The 25363-nt window shown below is 41.4% G+C and overlaps 1 protein-coding gene across 2 annotated transcripts in view; it reads right to left on the bottom strand.

Annotated features, from left to right (window-relative positions):
- The window catches only part of SH3KBP1 (SH3 domain containing kinase binding protein 1), a 308270-nt gene that overhangs the window by 214774 nt on the left and 68133 nt on the right, over nt 1-25363 (bottom strand). The window contains exon 1 of one of the 2 annotated variants that reach the window (XM_016199360.2): nt 19111-19202. The exons of the other annotated variant lie outside the window; for it this stretch is intronic. Coding sequence (XP_016054846.1) covers nt 19111-19161 — 51 coding nt within the window. The 5' untranslated portion in view covers nt 19162-19202. Of the gene's footprint in view, nt 1-19110; nt 19203-25363 lie in introns of those variants that run through there. 2 annotated transcript variants of the gene reach the window in all.

The raw sequence follows: 25363 nt of genomic DNA, 5'->3' as shown, positions 1-25363 counted from the left end.
CTTGCATGCATTCTTCCCAAGGACCTGATCCTCGCAACAAGTGGGAAAATTGAATATGAAGCCCAGTGTGTTCTGAGGATGAGATCATCACCACCATGACCATGGCTTCCCACCTATGAAGACTAGTAAGCTACAGACTGTTTAAGCAGCAGGGGCTTCTAGGAGTAACATATTGGGCTGCTCACAAGGGTAGAGCTGATGAGTGGAGGTTGGAAGGTTAGTGAGGATTACAACAGAGAAGAAAGGTATTATTATACATAGGTTCAGCTTTTTGCCCTTTCTATTTCACTACTGCTTCATTGACAACCTGTACTTCACTTTTTGGTGCTGTTTTCATTCATTCACCTCATTCTACAGTGAAGCTGAAGTTCAAGAAGATGGAGGTGAAAGTTAGCAAGATGCCCCCACATCACATGTTGGGGCTCTGGATTTTCCATTATCTGCTTGGTTTTAGGTCCAGTTCCAGGAAAACAGTGCATTAAACTACTAACTACACTGATCAGTGTTTCTATGCATTTTCTAAATTTTAGCAGTATATCTATAATTATTACCTTAGGATAAATTCCTAGAAATGGAATTACAGGCACAGTGGATATGAAATTATGCACAAAGATTTACATACAAGGATGGTCATCATAGTTTTATTTTCAATGGCAAAAAAGATGGGCAACTCGATGCCTGCCCTAAAAGGGCTGGTTATATAGACTGCAGTATATTCTTACAACGGGATTTAAAATGTTCTCAGAAGACATTTATGATTTGGGGGAAACACACCTAATATATTAAGGGGACAAAGATCGATATAGTAGATACAATCTATCAGTACTTCTGTAAATCTAATATGCATAAGAATCTCCGGGAGATTTTGTTCAAGTGCAGATTCTGATTCAACTGGTCTGGGTGAGGCCTGAGAGTCTGTATTTCTAATAAGCTCCCAGCTGATGGGATATTATGTCTTCATATTTTACAATCAGAAATGTATTTTTAAGTTTTAAATAACACTTTATTTGAAACATCCAGAAACGGCAGATCTATAGAAACAGACAGTAGGCAGTAGGGCTGGGAGTGGGGGGACAAGAATAACTATAAATGGGCATGAATGATCTTTCTGGAATGATGATAATATTCTAAAGCCTTTTATGGTAATGGTTGCACAACTGTGTACATTTACTATAAATCATTAAACTATACTTCAAATGAATGAATTATATGATATGTAAAATATGCCTCAATAAAGTTATTTTTAAAGTGTTTTTTTAAATGGCCAGGCAGACTTCTAAAATGATCACACAACACTTCCAAAAATAAAACAAAAATTGAAAGAATGTAAAAATAATAATAGAGGGGAGGGGAAGTGGGGGTGTTACTGTTTTATGGGTATAGAGTTTCAATTTGAGATGAAAAAGTTATGGCAATGAATGGTGCTGATTGACAGTTGCACAACAATGTAAATATACTTAATGCCACTGAACACTTAAAATGATTAAGATGGTGAATTTTATGTTATGCATAATCAACCACAATAAAAATAATAACAAGTAACTAAATAAAAACACTAACTCCTTTAAAGTGTTTGCAAAAAAAGGGTTTCTTTCCCTTTGCTTCCTTCTTGAGGCACACAGTGTGGTTCCTTCAGGGGCCCTGTCCTGGCTTGGTTACCCTACTCTAGTGGCATGAATGTTGACTTTCAAACAGGTATGTCTACATCTTCATTCCAGAACCTGTGAATGTGACCCTATTTGGGAAAAGGGTCTTTGCAAATGTTATTAAGTTCAGGATCTTGAGATAAACAGATCATTCTGGATTATTTGAGTGGGCCCTAAATCCAATGACAAGCATCCTTATAAGGGACACACAGAGAAGACAGACTAAGGTGATATGAAGATGGAGGCAGAGATTGAAGTGATGTAGCCACAAGCCAAGGAAGCCCAGGAGCCCCTAAAAGTTGGGAGAGGCAAGAAAAGGATTCTTCCCTGGAGCCATTGGAGGGAGTGCAGCCCTGCCAACACCTTCATTTTGGACTTCTGGCCTCCAGAACTGTGAGGGAATCAATTTCTGTTGTTTTTAGCCACCCAGTTTGTTGTAATTTGTTGTGGCAGCCACAGGAAACTAATATACCCACCAATGGGGCATCTGGGACTGGCTCCACCTGGAGCCCTCCCCCTGTGGGTCTGGCAGTGAGTTCCGCTAAGATCCCAGGTCATGACACAAAACAGCCAGAGACAGGCCAACCATGTGGCAGGAGGGAGGAAAGGAAAAGAAGGCCTTGTATACACATACACACACACCCCCCCCCAAATAGAAAGCCCATGTCATGTTTTTAAAAATTGGATCTTTCTGTACCATGTATCCATGTCTCTAGTTTCACTTTGTTCGTCACTTTATTTTGTTTGTTAGATTCCACATATAAGTGACATCATATGTTATTTGCCTTTCTCTGACTGGCTTATTTTGCTTAGCAGACTAACAGATATCAGAGGGGAGGTGGGTGGGGCACACAGGATGAAAGAATGAGAAGGGAACAGCCAAAAAACATATGCAAAGGCCATGGACACAGACAACAGTGTAGTCATGGCCAGCGGAAAGGGGGTGTGGGGTCTGGGTGGAGGGGGGCAAAAGGAGGGATGGGGAACACCTGTAATAATGTCAACAATAAAAAGAAAATAAGAAGTTTTTTTAACTGGATCTTTCTGGAAACAGTGATATTCTGAGGAATATTAATTAATTAATTAATTAAAAGGGCATCTGAAAGAACACCTCTCCACACCATAACTGCTCTTTGCCATTATCTTGTCATCAATCTGAAAGGTCAGTGTTGAGGGATCCTTGCCCCTATAATAGGTTCTTTCATACAGATCTCAACTCCCTTTCTAGTTGTCTTCAGCCAGATGGTGTGCTGGTTACTAGCACCTTCCAATGATCACTGATGTATTTATTTCCCCAGTTCAAAAATGGACTATTGAGGCTTGCCACCCCTGGAGGCAACTCACAACACTTTTTCTTATTACAAACCCCACTTTTTAAATAAAAATTTTTTTCTTTGAAAAGCATTCAAGTAAGACTTTAGGATAGCAGACCCTAAAGTTCTGAACAACTCTCTGAAAATAGTGAGTAAAATCAGATGAGTATATTTTAAATGTCTATTTGTATTCATTAATTCATGTCTCAGGAAACAAATCAGTGGGCAACCCTTTAAACACTAAAAAAATTCTCATCTAATTTTACAAATTTAACCACTTCTAAGACTGGACATTTGTAACTGAAGTAAACTGTATCCCTATCCTTAACTTTCTATTCCAAGTACATCATGCAATCAAATCATTGGTTGCAATTTTCCAGAGGTTACTTCCAAGACATTAGAGAATTCAATTTCAAAAAAACCAAAAAAAACCCCTGCTGGCATTCAAAGACCAACAGAATTACTAAATCTTTCTACTGGAAAATCCAGGCCACTGTTCCCCAAATGTGCTTAAAATGAACATATATCAATTATTTGACGACCATCTGGTTGCTAACAAGAGACTTTTGGTAACCAGGATTAAAACACAAATCCAGAAACCAGCATGAAGTTCAGAATATCCAAAAGATGCAATATTCAAACCACATCTCCCTCCATACTTTCTTCCAGCTTTTTGAACCCTAATTCTGGAATCTTCATTTTCCTCACTTGCTTATTGCCTTGACTTCTTCTCATGGTAAGATTATCATTAAGAATCCCTATGAGATTCTTTGTGAAGATGATGATGTCAAGAGGGGATTTGTTTTCTATCCATGTATATCTAGAAAACCCAATGAAGCTAAACTTTAAAAAACTTTTTAGCTGGTGTTTTTTTGTTAATCAAAGAATGTTACCAGCGCACAAAGAGAAAACCTTAAATTCAGAATGTTATTTTAAGAAATACTAATATCCTGGGATGGTTCTTTTTGTAGGTGACCAACTCTGGGATACAATGTGAGAGGCACTGAAAACATATCTATTCAAAAATCTCTCTCCCCCACCTCCCACTCCTCAGTCTTCCAGACTCTGAAGTTTTCATCGCCAGATTTAATAATGGAGCCAAACAATGTCAGAACAAAAGGAGCCTTAGAATGCATCTGGTTCAACTCTCTAATTACATAAATATGGTTATGTGCCTTGTCCAAAGGAAGGTTCATTCTATAACAATTATTTCCTGAGCACCCAGCCAGCACCAAACACAGTGCCAGGTACTGGGCAAAGGAAGATAACTCCCCATCCCTGCCCCACTCTCTCTAAATTCCTAATCTAGTCTAATGAGAGACAAAATGCAATATAAGAGCTTTGAGAGAGAAAGGAGTGCTCTCTTGGTCACAGAAATAGAAAGGAAGGTTTTCTGGTCTTTGCAAGTCAAAGCATTTGGCATAAAAATTCTCAAACTGCTCACAATGATTCTCTTAACTGGAGGATCAGGGTGCACTGCTACAGCCTGATGTGCTGTGACGTGAAATGATTATGAGCCACGAAACCTTATATTCTAAAAGGGGCAAAAAGTAAAAGTTGACCCCAGAGTCTGTAGACGGAGGACTGGATAAACAAAATGTGGTCTATCCCTACAATGGAATATTATTCAGCCTTTACAAGGAAGGAAATTCTGACACATGCTGTAACACATGTGAACCCTAAGGACATTATGGTAAGTGAAATAAAACAGTCACAAAAAAGACAAATACTGTATGATTCCACTAATATGGGGGACCCAGAGCAGTCAGATTCATAGAGGCAGAAAGTAGAATGGTGGCTGCCAGGGGCTGAGGACAGGGGGAGGGGGAGTCATTCTTTAATGGGTACAGAGTTTCAGTTTTAAAAGATGAAAATATTCTCAAGATTAGTTGCACAACAGTGTGGCTGAGCTGAACACTACTGAATGAAATGTACTTTTAAAAATGGTTAAGATGGTAAGTTTTATGTATATTTTACCAACATTTTAATGTTTTTGAGCAAAATACACCTAACAAGATGAGCCAAATTTGGTTAAAGAAAAATTTTTCTGCCTAAAGCATCCATTTGCTCTGCATGTCTGGGACCATGGTGGGACTCGGGAGGTCAGAGTAATAATTGTAAATAACACAATCAGAAAGGCATTTTCTTCAGAAGAATCAAGGTCAGGGGTGAAGGGTGAGAATGAGGAAGAGGGAAAACCAATGAAATAAGATTGGCTAGTAGCTGATAACCGCTGAAACTTGATGATAGGTACAAAGGGGTTCATTATGCTATTCCTTCTTTTTTAGTGTATATCTGAAGCATTTCCAGTGATAACCAATACAAGTGAAAAGCTCAGCAAGAGAATTCATTCTCTGGGCAAATGCAAGAGCTTATCCCTTAGATGTCTAGTGTAGCTGGTTATCTTCATTTAGTATATGCCAGCAAGGCAAAGCATCTGACACACTGAAATAAATTTAACAGTAGCAACAGCATGAGCAAATACTACTGTCTTCATATCTATCTTTTTTTCAATTAAAAATGTTTTATTGATTTTAGAGAGAGGGAGGGACAGAACGAGGGAGGGAGAGAGAGAGAGAGGACAGAGAGATTTGTTGTTCCACTTATTTATGCCTTCATTGGTTGATGTGCCCTGACTGGGGATCGAATCAGCAACCTTGACATATCGGGACGACACTCTAACCAACTAAGCTACATGGCCAGAGCATATCTATCTTTCTTTTTAGCTTTTTGAAAAAGAAACATTCACATCATTCGAATCTCTAAAATAAATAATCTCTCTTCCTCCCTCCCCTCTCTCTCTCTTTCTCCCCCTCTCTCTTTCCCATTATCCCAGTTTATCACTCCCAAGTAATTACCACTACCACTCTAACTGTAATTAGTTTCTTGGGAATCTTCCAGTTTCTTTAAGTAAATGTCATATGTTAACATATCATTCACACTGTCCTGCACCTTGCTGTTCTCAACAATATATTTGGGAGGTCTTTCCATATTGATAAAAAGCGTTCTCATTCTTTTTTTCTGGCTGTAGGAAATATTGATGTACTTTATTCTTCCCAAGCTGATGGCCATTTTGGTTGTTTCGAATATTTTCCTATTGTAAACCATATCATACCTATGTTGTGAACAAAATTAATTTGACTAAAACAAGGTAGCTCAATATACCACCAAGACCATTACATAGTTTAATGATATTATGTTCCTCTTACCTTGGGCTGCTGGTCTTGCTCTTCTTCTTGGATCTCTAGCTCTTCGAGGTCAACCCAAGCCAAGCTAAGCTCCTCTACAAAGCCTTTCTTGACACTCTGGCCCAGAGTGAGCACTCCTTTCCTCTTAATTTCTGTACTACATGTTCTCATGTAACTTTGTGTGTATTATCATGTATTTTTCAACTGTCTGATGTGAACTGTGTGGTGCTGGAGGCTGCAACTATTTCCTATACTACCTCTGTATCTGCACAGCACCTAGCAAGAGTTTTAGCAAACAGGACATGCTTAATAAACACTAATGGATTCACTGGAATCAGTAAATGCTTTCCTTTCTCAGAACTCAAGGTTATCTAGACCCGAGATGTCCTTCAGAGAAGGGTTCTAGCCAGTTCTGCTCTGTGAATTATTGTAAAATCATAATCAGTTGTGATTCACTGCAAAGAAAAACCCAAATCAAATAAATTGAGCCCCCCCTGGCATGTTCTACACGCAGAACAGGAAACATTGTGACATTTGGAAGGTGCCCGGCATCTCAATTCACAGGCACAAAATGGTATTTAAATAGCATCTGTAGTGGCGACACCACCAACATATACAAGAAAGCTACAAGTAACACTTATGTGGGGAACAGAGACACTCTCTCATACTTTTAAGGGTAAAATGTCCGCATAGTTCTCAGTCACATTTTAATTTTACTCTGCAATCTAGTTCATTCATTCTATAAATCTATAGAGAGAGTGGCCTCTTTGAAGAGGTGACTTCTGAGCTGAACCCTATATGACAAGTGGAAGCAGCAGACCAGGTAAGGGGACTTCTCGAGGGCAACTGCAGACTATAGGCAGAGGTACACAGATGGCAAACTGGGTTCCAATATAATTGGTGTCATGGTTTGAATTGTATCCCCCTAAAAAGATGTTAGAGTCTTAACCTCTAGTATCTGTGAATGTGACCTTATTTGGAAATAGGGTCTTTGCAGATGATCAAGTTAAGATGAGGTGATTTGAGTGGCCCTAATCCAATATGACTGATGTCTTTATAAAAAGGAGAAATTTGGACATGGAGACGAGCACACAGAGAGAACGTCATGTGAAGATGAAGGCAGAGATGGGACAAAGCATCTACAAGCCACGGAATGCCAAAGTCTGCCAGCAAACCACCAGACACTAGGCGAGAGGCCTGGAACAGATCCTTGCTCACAGTCAAAAGGAGCCAACCCTGAGACCCCTTGATCTTGGGCCTCTGGCCTCCAGAACTGGGAGCCAAGACATTTCTGTTGCTTACATGGCCCAGTTGGTGGCACTTTGTTACAGTAGCCCTTGCAAATAAATACAGTAGATATTAGGTATGGTAAGTACTTACATCACACCAGAAGTTTTCAATCAATTCTAGCAGAATTCTTGTCCTAAATAAAATTGTACCTGGAGCCCCAGTATGTTAAAAGATTAAAAGAATGAAAAGAATCACTCAGAAAAAAATACTTCATTGCTTGCTAAACCCATGAAGTAGCTACCTCCTCTGATCGCAGAAGTTCTTTGCAACCCTGTTTGAAAAGGACTTAAAAGGAAAGTAAAAACAACCCTCAAATCAGGCTGAGGCCAGAAAACCTGGGAGGGGGAGGGGCCGTGGGTTTTATCATTGTTAAATCGGCATTATCCCCAGCACCATCTGTGAACACCTACTGTAAGCCAGGTACAATGTCTATCCCTCACATTAACTCTGAAAGGTAGGTGTTATGGTCCTCTCTTCAGGGATGAGGGAAGCAAAAGCACTTATATTCATTTGCCAGGGCTGTCGTAATAAATACCACAGACTGGGGGCCTTAAACAACAGGAATTTATTTCCTCAGAGTCCTGGAGGCCAGAAGTCCAAGACTAAGGTGTCAGCAGATCTGGTTTTATTTGAGGCCTCGCTCCCTGGCACTGATGGCCACCTTCTCACTGTGCCCTCACATGGTCTTTGCTCTGTGAGGACACATCCCCAGTGTCTCTCTGTGCTAATGTCTCCTTGCAAGGACACCAGTCAGATTAGGTTAGGACCCTCCAAAATGGCCTCATTTCAACTTAATTACCTCTTTAAAGGCCCTGTCTCCAAATATCTCACATTCTGAGGTACTGTGATTTAGGGTTTCAACATATGAATTTTGGGGGAGACACCATTTAGGCCATAACAGCCCCTTAAGGAAAAGGCACAGAGCCCACATTCCATCCTACAGCCATTTGGCTCCAAAGGCCATTTTCCTTGGATCACACACTGCCTGCCTCTAAAAAGTCCTCTTTATTTGCTATAAAAGAAAATATATTACTTGAACAATAAAAAAAAAAGAAAGTTCTTTGTTGGTTTCTTTTTAAGACTCTCTGTTGAGATCCCAGGCCATCTCTCAGGAAGCTCCTGGGAGAGTTGTGTCAGCAGGGCACAGGGTGTGAGCCTTTGGAGGGCTAGGGAAAGGGCCCAGGAGATCCCCTTCTTCCCCTGCAAGGAGCCCTGCCAGAGCCAAACTGAAACATACTTCAGTTTTCACCTTCCAGGGCAGTTCTTGGACCACCTCCTTGCATTAGCTAGAACACTGGAAAAGGGGGTATGCCCCAAGAGTTGCCCCAATTTCAGGCTCACTGACATAAGAAGTAGTTTCCTGAGACTAACTTTCCTCTCTGTATCTCACCCTTGGGGCGTCTCACTCAGGGCAGCTTACCCCAGGCCAACTCAAAACATTCTGGCCAAGCCTGCAGTAAGTTCGCAGTGCCCGTCAGAAAGCCCCTGACTTGTCAGAAAACACAGGCCCTTCACATAGTCAACCTGGGCTATGGCAGCTGCTGTACCCACCAGGGTTCATGAAACCATCTTCAAACATCAGCCATCCTCCACTGCTTCAAATACCAAATCAATAAAATATGGCACCTTGAAGTGCCCTTCTCCAGGCAGGAAAGCAACACAGGCAAGATGAGGCCACCTTAATGAGCACCGTGCTGGGTGGGGGCCAGCAAGGGAAGGGTGGTTGTCCAGGGACAGTCTTCCTTTACCAAGCACTAAGACCCCATAAAATAAGGAGAATTCTAAAGTGAGCAGCCAAACAAAATGCATATGTGTCAAACACCATGCTGGGGTGATGAGGACTACAAACCAAGTGTTGGTTCAAATTTCGCAGGGAGACAGAGTTCATCAAAAATAAGATAATAAAAGAATGAAAGATCCAAAATGCAGTACTGACCATAAATACAATTTTTTAAAACGACAGTGCAAAAAAATCAACAATGGAGTGGGAGAAAATGGGAAATGTAGAAACATGACAAAGGGGTTTATGGAAGAGATAAGGGGTTTATGAAAATGACTATAAAATTATTATACCAAGTTACAGTTACATTTACCATATTATATATTTACATGTTACATTTTGTACATTGTATCATTTGTTAAATGACACTTCTATTTTAGAGAGCCACTGAGAAGTAAATATTGCAACCTCTTTAATAACGAAGGTCCATTTCTAACCACCTCAACTCTAACAACTGAGGCACATTATCAAATATTAGCAGAAAGCTGCCTACCTGGGTACAGACCTACCTTGTTTTATTGTACTTTGCTTTACTGTGCTTCACAGGTGTCACTTTTTTTTTTTTTTTTTTTTTTTTACAAATTGAAGGCAAGACCCTCTACCAGCAAAAACATTATGACTCACCCAGCTGGGTGTGGCTCAGTGGTTGAGCACTGACCTAGGATCCAGGAGATCCCTGTTCCATTCCCAGTCAGGGCACATGCCCAGGTTGTGGGCTGGGGGGGGGGGGGGGTGCGGGAGGCAGCTGATCAATGATGCCTCTCAATTCTCTCACCGTTAATGTTTCTCTTTCTCTCCCTCTCCCTTCCTCTCTCTGAAATCAATAAAGATATATATATTTTTTTTAATTATGACTCACTTTATTGAGACACTTGCTTTATTACGGTGGTCTGAAACCAAGCCCACAATATTTCTGAGGTTCACATGTATTATCTCCCAACATGACACATGTACTTCTTTTCCATGGTTGAAAAAAGTAAAATCCAATTTCAGATCAATCCCAGGAGAAAACCAGAAAATACATATCCCCAACACCACCCTCAAGGCGAAAAACGAATGCCTAAAACTAATGTCACTAGAGAAACCATGGTCTCCTCCTAACCAATTATGACCCTTCCTACAGATGAGGTTCAACTTTTGTGTTCCCGGTTTATTAATCCATAGTTTATACCAGGCAGAAAAATAAATGTCTGATGGAAACAAGTCAACCTATATAAAGGTTGATGGAAAAACAATTTAGCAATATCTATGAAAATTATAAGGACAAAGATTCTTAACCCAACAACTCCACTGCTAGGCATTTATCCTACAGATGAGACTCACATAAAATAGAGTGCTCTCTTGCAAGAGAAAAAGAAAAGCTTGAAACAACCCCAAATAGCGTACTAATTAAGTAAAATAAGGTGTAGACATAGAAAGATACATTAACTTAAAAAAAGTAAGTTAGAGCAGACCTTGTATATCGTTGTCTAGTGTGAGTTTTTTTTATTTTTTGTATATTTTTAATGTTTATATATGCATAGAAAATTTCTAGAGAATGAAGAAAAACATGGTAGAGTAAAATGGGGGACTTTAAGGTCTTCTATACCGATTCAATGTTTTCACTACAAGTTTATCATTTTAAACACATATAAGAAAAATCCATGAGCAATGAGAATTCAAAAGAACATAGTCCTAAATTTCTTTCATCGGTGAACAAAATTTTAAGGAAGATTCAATGATCTTTCCCAGGCTGTAATTTCTACTCAGGAAGTAGCCCAATACACTTAAGAGTGGTTTTCATGAACAAAGCATAAAACCTAAATGGTTTCTTATTACTCATCATTTAATCAGAAAACCAAAGAATTTTCCACACGCCATTCTGCAAGCCTAGTACATAATCAAAATTTTATTAAGGGACAAAGGTACGTATTGTAATCAAAGTACAATCTAGCACATTATGAATTAGATATCTTATTCAACTGATGCTAATATTTCTATAAGGAAAAAAAGCTTTGGAGGGTTAACAGACACACACACATCCTCATCACAGTGTTTCCTGTAATAGCAAACACATAATTTGAAAGCAAACAAATGTTCACAACAGGAGGCTGAATGAATAAATGATACTGTAGCTGTACAATGAAATACTATGCAGCCATTAAATATTTCAGCTCTATATCACAGATATAGAAAGATATTTGTGGTATGTTTAAGCTAAAAAAAGAAAGCTGATTATAAAAACATTTGTGGCATGGCCCTATTTGGAAAATGATATACCAATTTATAGATGTGTGTTGGCAAAGGTTAGAAAGAGATACAGTACAGCATAATGTGAACTATGGCTATCTCTGGGCAATAGGATTACAGGAGATTTCATATATTTCAGCTGATCTCTATTCTAAATTTTCTATAAAAAACATTTTTAATTGTGTGACTCTAAAGTTTAAAAAAAAGCTTGCCACCTTGGCCAGTATGGCTCAGTTGGTTGGAGCATTGTCCCATATGCCAAAAGGTTTCAGGTTCGATTTCTGGTCAGGGCATATACCTGGGTTTTGGATTCGATCCCCAGTAAAAGCACATATGGCAGGAAAACGATTGATGTTTCTCTCTCACATCAATGTTCCTCTCTCCCTCCCTTCCTCCCTTTCTCTCTCTCTCTCTCTAAAAGTCAGTAAAAACGTATTCTCAGGTAAGGATTAAAAATAATAATAATAAATTTTGAAAAACTTGCCATCTTATCCCTCCTTGAGAGACCCAATGCTCTTTCATGGAAGTGAATTCAACATGAAATATGTTGCTTGTTCTCCTTTCCACCCCTTTTGTGAGTCTTTTGATAGTTTTTCTGATGCTTTGGGAACCACAGAGGGGAAAATGGCAACATTTTCAAGGTTGTCTTTTTTGCTCTTTTAAATGCTGCTATTCTACAGCACAGTTTACAGTAGCTAAGATCTGGAAACAGCCCAAGTGCCCATCCGTAGATGAGTGGATAAAAAAGCTGTGGGACATTTACATCATGGAATACTACGCAGCTGTAAAGAAGAAGAATTTCATACCCTTTGGGACAGTATGGATGGACCTGGAGAATATTATGCTAAGTGAAATAAGCCAGGCGGCGAAAGACAAATATCACATGATCTCGCTTATACGTGGAATCTAAAGAACTTAATAAACTGATGAACAGAATAGATTCAATGACATGGAAGCATAGATGAGACTGACGAATGTCAGAGGGATGGAGGAGGGCGGGTGGGTGGAGGGAGAGAGAGTAACCAAAGAATTTATATGCATATGTGCACAACCCAAGGACATGGACAATGGTAGGGAGAGGGACTGGGGAGGGGGAAGGGACGGGGTGGAACGGGTCATTGGGGAGAGAAAGGAACATCTGTAATATTTTAAACAAAACAAAAAATTTTAAAAAAAATTATTAACAAAAATAAATACATAAATGAATAAATAAATAAATAAATAAATAAATAATAAATAAATAAATGCTGCTATTCTATTTAGGCCAGTGGTTCCTAACCAGGAACAATTGTGTCCCAGGGGACATTTGACACTGTCTGGGGACATTCTTTGTCATCGTAACTGGGGGAGGATGGAGGTATGTGCTACTGGCATCTAGCGGGCAGAGGCCAAGGATGCTGCTAAACATCCTACCATGCACATTCCTCCACAGTAGACTAAGCCCAAAATGTCAAGAGCACCAAGGTTGAGAAACCCTGTGTTCAGGTAATGAATGTTCAGATAACTTCCTAGTCCCCCATACACAGCACCCTCAAATAGCTATGTAAGAACGTCTGGCTGAGAGGCACCTCTGGTTTACTGGAAAATACACCGATGATGGAGGCAGACTATCTGAGGTAAGTCCTGGCTCAGCAGCTTTTCTGGCTATAAAACCTCAAACAGGTGACCAACATCACCCCACTGATATCCCATCCTCCATAAAATACACATTCCACCACCCACCTCACAGGGTGAACAGAAGCTTCAAGACAATAATGTAAGAGGAAGGGTCTTGGAAACTATAAAGCACCACACATATGTGAATGATCATTGCTCTAGGATACTAATTGTCTAGGGTTCCCCCATGAAAGTACATGCAGGGTTACAATGGGTCTTTGCCCAGCACACTCAGCTGCCCTGAGTCACACATCACAGAAGTGATTTACTAAACACTGGCATTGAAAAACATAAAGAGTGCTGTTTTTATATTACATGTCCCTTGGCCTAAAAACAGCAGAACTTAGGAGTTATAAGATCTGAATTTAGACTCCTAGGAAAGACTGCTAGCACTGCCTTTCACTAGGGGGTGACCATGCAAAGTGAAGCAACTTCTCTGTCCCTTAGTGTCCTTATCTGTCCATCCAAACCAGAACATTACAGAGTACAATAATCACCTGAACCAGGACATTTCAGAGTGAAAGGGGGTACTATCGATATCAATGCCAGGACGACAGGCATACACCAGAACTGTCCCCTGGCAAACAGGAACCTGAGGTGTTTCCTTTCTCCTTCCATTCATTCAGCAAGTTCTGAGTGCCCTGGCATGACACCGGGCACCAAAAACGGAAAGGTGAGTCAAATAAACCCACCCTGTCCCCAGCAGGTGCCTCCTCTTACTGCACAGTGTGTCTGTTACAGTCCCAGGACTTTTCTTACACACACACAGTCACTTCGAACACAGAATTAAACAAACCCACAGTGAGCACTGTAGTTTAAGAACGCCAGGAAATACACACCAAATGTGCAGGAGTTCACAGTCTCCTTCACAAAAAACCAACAATACGAGCTTATCTAATCAACAAACACAAAAGGACTTATTATTATTCCAAAGTTCCTGATTCAAGGAAGCTATTGCAGTTTGACTAAAAGTTTACTATCAATGTGTCTCACAAAAGGCATTAATAAAACTTTGTAAGAACACGTAATGTTTAAAAGTACATTAAAATATTCACCCCCTTTCATTTCTATGCATATCCCATTACAACAAATTGTGTACAGTGTGTCCACCTATGCAGCCTTAGAGAACCCATACATTATGAGAGCAAAGTTCTTCTAGCTTGCTTTTGTCTTCAGTGGCATTTATGTCTTTTGCCAAAAAATAAGCACTTTGATCCAGTATGCAAAAACAATTTTCTCTAAAAGTCAATACTCACCATGAGAGGTGGATGTTCCTTATTTTACACAAAAGTTCATTCACTCCTAGGAGCTTGGCATTCTAATCACAAGTTCCCTTCTCTCCTTCCCACCTGCCCACCCATTTCAGTAAAATTGGTCTCAATTACTATCACCATAAAACCTCACACCCGAATGCTTCCATACCCAACCGTGGGGCCTTGCCCTTTCCTCATCCTCCTGGGTCACATTCGCCAGGCACCTTCTCAGTCGGCCTCCTCTTGTGCCCATTGCTGATGGCCCTTAGGGAAGCCTCGTTCCATTCCTTCAGTGGTTGTTAGATCTAAAATACCAGTCAGGCCTCATCACTGGAAACGCAAGATACGGACCTCTACAAAGAGAGATTCTATCGAGTAAGCCGTATGTGCATAATTCAGAACAAGTCGAGGGCATATCAGTTTCTGTTGCACTCCACGCCTGTCTTGATTCAAAGAAGCTTAAATCAATGGCGTGTGTTTTGATCTGGTGCTGGTTATATAGATATGCTGTTTGTGAAAATGCAACAAGCTGTACTCTTATGTGCGTGCGTGTGTGTGTGTGTGTATACCTGTTATGCTTCTATAAACATTTTAAAAAGTAGCTTACATCAAGTAAACCTCTACATAAAGAAGTAAGCATATTTTACATAGCACCTACGCCAGTGTTTTTCAAACTGTTTTCACCAAACTACGCGTTGCCACCAATTAGTAGGCCACCAAGTCAATTTAAAAGGTCCCCAACAGCATGTTTTATTATTGTGGTAAGAACACTTGAGACATACCCCCTTGACAAACTTTTAGGAGCACAATAGAGTATTGTTAATATATGCATAATGTCATAAAGCAGATCTCTAGAACGTATTCATCTTGCATGACTGAAACTTTATACCCGATGAACAGCAACTCTCCACTTCCCCCATCCCTAGCCCCTGGCAACCAAGATATGGTAACATCCTAAATGTCCATTGATGGAAAAATGAATTAAGAGTGTGGCATATAATAGACGAGACTGACAAATGTCAGAGGGATGGAGGGGGGCGGGTGGGAGGAGGGGTAGAGAGTAACCAAAGAATTTATATGCATATATGCACAATCCAAGGGCACGGACAATGATGGGGAGAGGGATGGGACGGGGTGGAATGGGTTATTGGGGAGAAAAAGGGACATCTGTAATATTTTAAACAAAAATAAAATTTAAAAGAAAAAAAAAAGAATGTGGCATATATATGCAATGGAATATTATTCAGCCTTTAAAAAGAAGAGACTCCTGCTATATGCTGACTAGCATTTTTAAAATGGAATGGAGAATATCAGAGTACATCACACACACAGTGAAGGCAACTACTGTTTCAGGAAACTTACTTCAGTTACACGTATGTGTATGTATATGTACATGTATACTAAGTTGCCAGTTTGGGGGAGTTTTTGTTTTGTTTTGTTTTGTTTTTAATGTAGGACATGGTAAAAATAACGCTGCGAAATGTTGAGTACACCAACAAATAATGCACGGATTTGGAAGCCAGAGAGACCTGGGTTCTGATCTGGCTGGTGATAACCTCCCTAACCTCTGTGAGCCTTCATTTCACCGTCTCTAAAATGGGGTCATATTATTTACTCCCCAGAGTTGGTATCAATGAGCTGGCAAACAGTCCACTGCAGAGAGGTACTTAGACACTGCCCCCAGCCCTGTTGCCATTTACATGGGCCAGGCTCTTTACCTGAAGGAAGGATGTTTAAAGGAAATATACAAAGAGGGGCAGTGCCAAGGCTGAGCCCCCATCATGTGACCCCTTCAGGCCTCCAGAGAACAAACCGCTAACATTTGAGAGCAGCAAGACAGGGAAAATCTATTGCCCAGCACACAGGGTGATAAATCATCTGGCTTTGGATTCTGACCAGAGGGAAAACCACTTTCTAAGATAAGAGGGTTTTCCCATTATTCTTGGCAGGAGGTGGGGAAAGGCAGGAGGGGAAGAGGCCTCGGCAAAGAAATGAGCATTTGTTATAAGCAAATCACTTTGAAGACAGGTGGTTTTCATTTTGAGAAAAGGATACTTAAAACAGTTAGAGGGTTACTCTGCATACCAGCTAAGGGCTTGCCGGGAGAGGGAAACAGGGCCCTGGGATATGGAGTGCTCCCATAAGTAGCAGAGCAATGGTGAAGGCAGATGGGGCCAGGAAGGAATAGCACAGAAAAGATCGAACTGTCTTTATCAGCTTGCAGTAACAAACTATTGAAAGTCACCCACTGTATTCATCCAAAGCCTCTATTCATTTTACAAATACTTGTTGAACGTCAACTGTGTGCAGAGAACTGGGGATACAGTGGAATAAGATAGGCAAGGCCTCTGCCTGTACTGGGATTAAAATTCTAGTGGGAGAGATAGCAAGTGCCAAGTAAATCTATGAGGAAACAAGGAATTTACAGACTGTGATATAAGTGCTCTGCAAGAAATAGATATGGTGACGTGACAGGAAGGGAGAAAGGTAACTTAAGATGGAGGAAGTCCCTTTAGATAAGATGGCCCAGGAGAACTTCTCCCAGTAACACCTGAACATAGAGCAAGCCAGCCAAGCAAGAGCCAAAGAAGAGTGTTCCCAGAGGGGGCACTGCAAGTGCCTGAGCCTAGGAGCAGGAGCTGGAGCAGCTAGGACACTGGTGTGGCAAAAGGTGATGGCCAAGTGGGAGGTGACCTTGATGAGGCTAGAAAGGTAGGAAAGTCCCTGACCATAAAATGTGGATTTCAATAGAGAGCTACTAAAGTTGGTACACTGTAATACATGCTTCTGATGATGGTTACCATAAAAGTTACTCTTAAATCATCACACACAAAACAAAGTGCACAGGTAGCATGATGTCTCCAAAATCAGTGATAAAAATTAGCACTGGGCCCAGCCGGGCGTGGCTCAGTGGTTGAGCATCGACCTAGGATCCAGGAGATCATGGTTCAATTCCCAGTCCGGGCACATGCCTGGATTGCGGGCTCAATCCCCAGTTGGGGGTGTGCAGGAGGCAGCCGATCAGTGATTCTCTCTCATCATTGATGCTTCAACTTTCTCTCTCCCTCTCCCTTCCTCTCTCTGAAATCAACAAAAATACATTAAAAAAAAAATTAGCACTGTATTAGAGCTCATGGATATAGTTATCAAGAGTTTTGTTACCTAGAGGCAAACAATTTTAGCCTAAATATGAGATGAAATACAAGGAATACAATGGGGTAAGGGATGGGAGAACGTGTGACTTACAAGGGAACACTATTATTAGCAATTAACTCACAGTTAGTAGATATAAAGCACATAATAAAACTAATGAAAAAGACAGGCTCTGGAAAGTGCCCTAAACAAACACACATAATGGTGGAAAGGCCATTGGGAAATTGATCAATGGCAGTTGCCTAAATCCAAGAGCAGGTTAACTGAAACAACCAGATGGAAAGTCACGACAGTGCCCTAAGCCTACTTCAAAATCAGAGAGCTGCTGAGCAGTATTCTTCCAGGTTTACCTTTTCTTTTTCTTCTCCCTTGCCTCAGCCGAATATAGGTATTCATAACTTGGAAACCTAAAGCTGAACTAGAAATGGCTCCTTTGAATTATCGCTCTCCCTCTAGGACTCATAACACGGCTTCATGACTTGAGTTCCCAGTCTCCACGATCTTTAACTCAAATGTATCATTGAGACATAAGCATAACCCACTCACACCTTCTCCCTGGGACCTCCTTGTTCTAGGGGGTCACTTGGCCATGACTAAAAGGGCAGCCTAGGGCTGTGGACTTGAGCAAGGCCAACTGGACAACCTCAAGATCAAAAGAATGACACCAATCAAGAGAACTTGGTGTCCACAAAGGCTGTCCTGAAACAAGCGAGGGTCAACAACATGGGCACCATTTCACAGAGTCCAGCACATTGCTTGCATTGGTGGTATACTGTCCCATGAATGAAGGTGAACAGGGAAGGAGGGCCAAAACCCATCACTCAGCTAGAGCTTACCAAGTGCCAGGCACTTTCACATCCATTACTTCAAACAATCCAGCAATTCCACAAAGTGCAATGCTTGTGATTTTCAGATGAGATAAGACTAGGAGAGATTTTTGTTAGTGGCCTAAAGCTATAGTTAGCTGAGTGAGGACTGGCATCTCACCCACCACCTAGAATCTAGCAGAAAGACAGTGCTTTGAGAGGACTCCAATCTGACTTTCTATCCCTTCTTTCATCTCATTCTTACCTCCTCCCCCTTTATCCTTCCCACCGCAGGAAAGCTAGATTCCACACCTGGCTTCATCCCAGACTCCCAATAAGCCAGCTGCCTCAAAAATGCTACCTGCTCCCAACCTTTGATCAGGACACTTCCTGATTAAAGGGCCACCTGCAGGGTGGGAGTTGGGGAGGTAACTGGAGTTACATTCAGTGTCCCCTGGAAAAAAACTCATCAATAGTGGTCAGGAGAAGGAAAGAGCCATCACACCAGATGACAGGGCTGCTCAAAATCTTTATAGACGTCACTTCAAAAGGGACTCAGCCAAGGGCCACTTCTGTCACTGAGGAGGGCTTGGGGAAAGAAATTCCCTTCCACCAGAAACAAGAAAACTGATACCCAAGTCCAAGTGGAAAATGGTGTTGCTCACCATCTAGGAAGGACTGAGCTGGGACCAAATTCCCCCATCACACCCCCGTCCTGGTATACAAAGTAGTCAGGCAACAGGCTACAAAAGATGCAGACATAATAACAATCTGAACAGATGTACGGCCTACTTACAATCTCAGACGCATCTACAGCACTCGGGGCTTTGGCTGCGGAAAGCTCCATTCTGTGGGGTATGAAATGGTGATCTGGGGCTGACTGTGTCTGAACTCTGGGCAGGAGTGCGGTCCGTGCTTGCTGAGAACTCCAAGTCCCTCTGATTCACTTGGCAGCCGAATTATTCTAAGCATCCTGTCCCGTACCCAGCCTGCCTTGCCCCTCCCACTAAACATTCACACTGGGTGGGTTTTTTTTTTTTTATTCTCTGCACTTATTTCTGTCACATCTCAACTGAAACTCATTTTTCAAAATTAATCCACTCTCTCACACTTGAGAGTGTGAAACCTTTATGACCCAGGAGGAGAAAGAGGAAGAAGAGCCACCTAATTAGGAAGTTGTAACTAACATCGGAGAGAAGAGAGTTGGAGAACTGCAAAGTCTGCAGTAACAGCAAAATGGAGATTATTCGAGACAGCTGAAACACTCCACCCAGCCTCCAGGAGGGGACATGCACGGGAAACAAAGGGCATATGGTGTTTGCTTTCTTCAACATCCGTTCTCACCATTAAGGGCTGCACCAGCAAATGCTCATTACTGACATGAGGACAAACCTCACTCCCAAAGAGACTCAAAAATACAGCTCACAATCAAATAAATTACTTTGCAAAGCACGGGCATACCTTGATTTTTTTACTACACATAAAACAAAATTTAATAAAGTCCAAAAAACTGGCAGAATGTCTATTCGGCTTCATGAAACATGAATTTTACTTGAAAGAAAAGTCAATTTCTGTTAATTTCAAGTTTATATAGTAACTCAAATACTGATATATTCAGGACAGGATTTTTTTCCCCCAAGGAGTGATTCCAAGGGGTAACCTAATAAGTAGATAAGAATGATTTTATATTATTTACTACTAGTCATATATTTAAACAGTCCTATCCTAAAGCAAACAGGTTTTTCTACTGTGACTTAAATAATTCATCTTCTGCATATTTAATGCTAACAGCATACCCACTAATGCTCACACTATTAAAACTTCCAAAGGTCAACTTCAGTGCACTCTCTGACCAAATTACAATGAATTCCTGAATTGGGGAGCTCTGAACTGATGACACTTTCCACTGTGACATAAAGCCAGGGTCAGCTTCAAAAACACCCCCATCCTACTTAATTACTCACAAGCCTACCCAGCAGAACCCATTATTGGTCACAGTGCCCACCCATCCACCACAGGACCCATTCTCACCTCCAGAGAGGCAGCCTAATTAATTCTGAGCCAATTGTTGGTTCAGGGTGGGCAACAGGAACTAAACTTACCCAATCACACAGACTGCAGGAAAGGACTCCTATGTACCAGCTGTGAACAAGGAATCAAAAGGCCACACTGCCAATGGATGCCATCCTACAACCCCCTGACAACCACAGAGACACCAGCCCTGGGGGAAGCTACTGCCAGAATGACACGGTGGAGGAGAAATGGCCAGAACACAGGTCTCTGAGTCACTTTGAGCAGATGATCACACTGCCCTCAGGGTCCAACCTATCTGTAGCCTCCCAACAACATCCTTGTTTAAACCAGTCCCAGCCAGGTTTCTGTTCCATGCAATCTAAAGCATTGCTGACAGGAATGAGCTGAGCAGTAGCTGGAGGGCCAAGGGCAAGAGTTTGTAATTTGGCAAAGATACTCTTTAAAGTAAATAATATATTCAGAAAACATTCCCCTTAAAGAAAAAGGAGAAATTACAAAGATGAGTGGTTGCTGAGAGCTGGGCATGGAAATGGGAAGTGACTGCAAATGAGCACACGGTTTCTTTTGGGGTGATGCACATGTCTGAAAACTAGATTGTGGTGATGTAAATATACTGAAAACCATTGAATGGAGCAATTCTGTAAATACACTGAAATCCGTTGAATGGGGGCAATTCAAATGGGTAAATTTTATGGTATGTAAATTAGATTTCAATAAAGCTGTGTTTTAAAAAGCTACAAGGGAGCAGATGATTGATCATTCAGAAAAAGTAACTGGTTGGAGGAACTTTTCCTCCATCCCCATCTGATGGCAGCACGCCTATGTGTAAAATCCTTCCTCCAGTGTTTCCCCATTACCTCTAGAGTCCAAGTTCCTTACAAAGGCACACGAGGTCCCTGTTAACCCTCTGCCTCACTTTCCCCATTTAACTCACTGGCAAAGCTTACTTCCAGATACCCATCAAACCATTTCCACCTCTAGGCCTCTGCTCACACTGCACCCCCATCCTGGGTCACTGGCTCCATCCTCTTCACCTGATCTATTCCTTCCTATCCTTCGGCAGGTTCTTAGGTTCCCCCTTTGGGCCCCCTTACTGTACTGGGCATGCACCACAATGGGTTGGAATTCTGTCTTTCCCATAAGGCTATACCCCAGGGCCTGGAGCAACATTCCAGACCTGATAGAACTGGTCTCATCTTTCTCTTTTTCAGGAAGGACACCAGCTTCTTTGCAGGTCACCTTTGTCATTGAGGTTAGAGGTGGGCGAGCCAGAGGCAGGTTCCAAGTGTCCTGGTTCTCACCCACACCCACTTTCCCGCAGTGACTTCAGGCTCAGCAAGGAACACAGGCACCCACAATGTGTAAATGGAACCCTGTAAGAAATCCCTTATCCCCGACCTTCTGTATCTCTACTCGAACTCTCCCTGATGCAGAAGGTAACTGGGAGAGGCAATGCACGACTCTCTCACTGTATAAGCTTCAGAAAAAGAAGAGAGGGTACATCGAACCTTTTTTCTTCTGATTATGGGGTTTCCCTTATTTTTTTTAACCCTTAGACAACGTAAGGAGCTGGGGTACAAAAAGTCACAAATGCAACAAGAATGAGAAACACTTGGTTTTGAAAAAAAGACTAGACATTGAAAACAGGGCACAATAGAAAGCTGAGAATACTTGTCTCCACCTGCTTGTCTTATCTTCCTGCATGACCACAGGGGAAAAGATTAATAGTATGATTTAATATAGGTTTAAAAGCCACTTGCTAGAGAGTCTCAGTTGAGAGAGAGAGAGAGAGAGAGAGAGAGAGAGAGAGAAAGTAAGTCACACTGGTAAAGGAGCGACATAGAATTCATGCTTCATTACAACAAAGACATCAGCAAGCCCTATCATCCTAGCTTGCCTGGCTCTCCTCTCCGAACACCACCAGAAACAACCCCCAAAGCCAGGAGCATAGGAAAGAGCTGAAATAACACTTTAAATGTGCACGACGATAATTTCAGCTCCTACCTCATAATCATGGCTCCTCTTTTCCATATTTGGACCCCAGCTTCCCTGGATGCATTCTGGGAACCTTCACAGACATTATCTAATGCTAAGCAGGTCAGCAAACTAACCATTAAGTCCTCTTTTTCTCTGTGCTCTCTGATTTAAGCTGGCCTGGACGCAATCATAAAGAACTGATTAGTGCCCTGACAAGGGGGGTGGCTAAGATTTTTCATGTAGGTTGGGTCGAACAGGAAGCTCTTAGGGTGTCAGAAAATTTGCCTTTAAACATCTTGATTTGATCCCCACAGTGAAGTTTTCAAAGCTGTCATTACCCACCTCCTCACCCACCAAAACAAGTCGTCCCATGCGCCAAAAGGTTGTGGGTTCAATTCCAGATCAGGGCACATGCCCATGTTGCAGGTTTGATCCCCAGTCAGGGCTCATATGGGAGGCAACCAATGGATGTTTCTCACATGGATGTCCCGCCCCCCCCCCCGCCCCCCCCCCCCCCCCGTCTCTCTCTCTCTCTTCCTCTCTAAAATAAAAATAGCATCCCTTGAAACTGCAGAATCTGGGTCTCCCCACATCCAACTGCCCCCCTAATCTGAATCTGAATTTTACCATAATCCCCTGGGGAGCTTGTGGCACATTAGGCTCCATCAACATCTGGCTTCAGAATCTTCAAGATTGTGTTTTGTTTGTTTCCTCTTCACAAGTAGGAGAAGGAGCAGGGGGAGGTCACCATCAGAATCCACATTCCTAACTTTTTCAGGATCTTACTGATAAACTACGGAGCCAAATCCTGCTCTTTCCCCTCCCCACTCTCTCAGAAACAATGAGTATTCAGATTAAATGTAAAGGGAGTCAAAGACTAGACACAGCCTGCTTTTTCAATTAAAGCAATATATTTTTCCATTTGTGCTGGCAGCATGGACACTCACATTACTGCGCATGTTTCAAGCTACTCCTACATCATCAAAGCCACAGAACCTGCAACGTCTTTTGGTATTAAAGAACTTTATGTGCAACCCAAGCATGCCAGGATAAATAATTCTTGGAACTTATGAGAATTACTAATTGTATCCATTCCTAAAAATCAATAAACTTCAAGAAACTTTTTAAAAATTCATATGCTTATTTCCTTTCTTCAAATAACATCAGAAGGCATTCACAGGAAGTCTTGGTTCCAATTGAAAGTGGCTGCACATTAAAAGAAAGCCTTGCAGTAGCCTAACAGCAGTAGCCTAACACCCAGCTCAGCCAAGATTCCCAGCAGGTTCTCAGAACCTGACAGACTGGGGTATTCCCTCATGCTAATTACAGTTTGTTTCGCTGTTGTTTTAACCTAGCCAAGGCCACCCAGATGATCCTATAGCACAGAACAATAAGGAGTGAGAGAGCATGGACTCAAGCTAAACCACCCCCAGGCTCAAGTCCAGCTCTGGCATTGACTAACTGTGCTCCCCTGGGCAAGTTACTTAATGCCTCTGGTCCATGGGAAGTACTGTATAAAAGCTTGCTGTTTTTCTCACCTACCGGGTAGTAGCAGGAATGGTACAGATAATAGAACAATGCACACACTAGGTGCTCAATTATTATTACTGGTTAGAGAACAGCCCACCCAGATTACATTTCCTTCAATGAATGTTTCATTACCAAACACCAGCAACCTTTGGTGTGTCAAGAGAGGTGCTTGTGGGAAAGTTTTTTGCTTTCCTCTAATGGCAAAAGAAAAAAAACACACACACCAGAAACCAATGGATATAATTCTCCTTTTCATCCAATGTGAAGTTCAAAGTTCTCCCTCTCCAATCCTGTACTTAATATGGTTTATTTATGTTGTGGTTTATTTATCCTCAAAGAGTATTATTATAGAAAAATATGAAAAGCATTTAAGCAGGTGAAAAATACAGTCTGTAAAACAGTAGACTGGTACCAATTATGTAGCTGCTATTGAAGCCACAAATGCTAATTTCTAGAATGTTCCCAGTAGACAAGTACCAGACAATATGGCTTTCACAGTATTAATGTTCTATAGTAACATATGTAGTAGTAAGACAGCAGAGGGAATTGGGAAATTGAAACTATTTAAACTACCCATTTTCATCTGTTTTTAAGCACTCACGACAAATGAACAAATGATATATTGTTCAACATGTATTTATGAAATCCATTTCCCCAGGCTGTTTCACTAGCCAATGCTTTAACATAAACTGAGTTACCATGCGAATGAAACAACCATGTTCATTTGTTTCATTAGAAGCTATAATTTCTAATAAGACCCATAATTCCAGTTAGTTCTTACAGTGCAATCATGAGAAGTCAGGCTACTGAAGTTCAAATACCAAGGCTGACCTTTAATAGATCGGCAATCTCTATCAAGTCAGGTAATATCACTGAGCATCAGTTTTCTCATCTGTAATATAGGAATAATCACTACCTGAGGGGGAGGCGTTGGGAAATAAGGATTAGCTCTGAGTTAATGTGTGTTCTCTACAATTATGAAGAGGAGTAAGTAATACACTTTTACTAGATAAATAATGAGGCCTCTAACTCACAACAGCAAATTCATATTCCTTTTGACTATGGAATATGTGCCAGGTCCTGAAGTGGTTACAAAAATGTGTAATAGACTCTCTTTGGCCCCCAAAATGGGGGAAGAGAATAGTAGTTCTTATATGTGCTTAAAGTGAGAGAAGAAGAATGGGAGCAGGAGAGAACCCACCCAATACCTCCTCCCTAGGTTAGTCATCAGCAACATTCCCATAGCACTGTTACCTTCCAAAGCATGAATATTATACCAAGGGAATGCAAGCTTGTTCATGCCTCAGGGCCTTTGCACTTGCTGTTCTCTGCTTAGACGGCTCTTAGTAATGGCAGGAGCCTCTTCATCATTCAGGTGTGAAGTACAGTGTCACCTCCCCCAAGAGGCCTTCTCTGATGACTCCAGCTGAAACAGCCCACACACTCCACCAGCCATCCTATCGTCTCTCCCTACAGTATTTCTTTGTTGCATGTTTCACTATCTATAA

This window comes from Miniopterus natalensis, chromosome X (genome assembly GCF_054644295.1).
Source record: "Miniopterus natalensis isolate mMinNat1 chromosome X, mMinNat1.hap1, whole genome shotgun sequence".
NCBI lineage: Eukaryota > Metazoa > Chordata > Mammalia > Chiroptera > Miniopteridae > Miniopterus > Miniopterus natalensis.
Note: the sequence above shows the minus strand (reverse complement) of the source record. Positions and strands in the feature narration are given on the sequence as shown.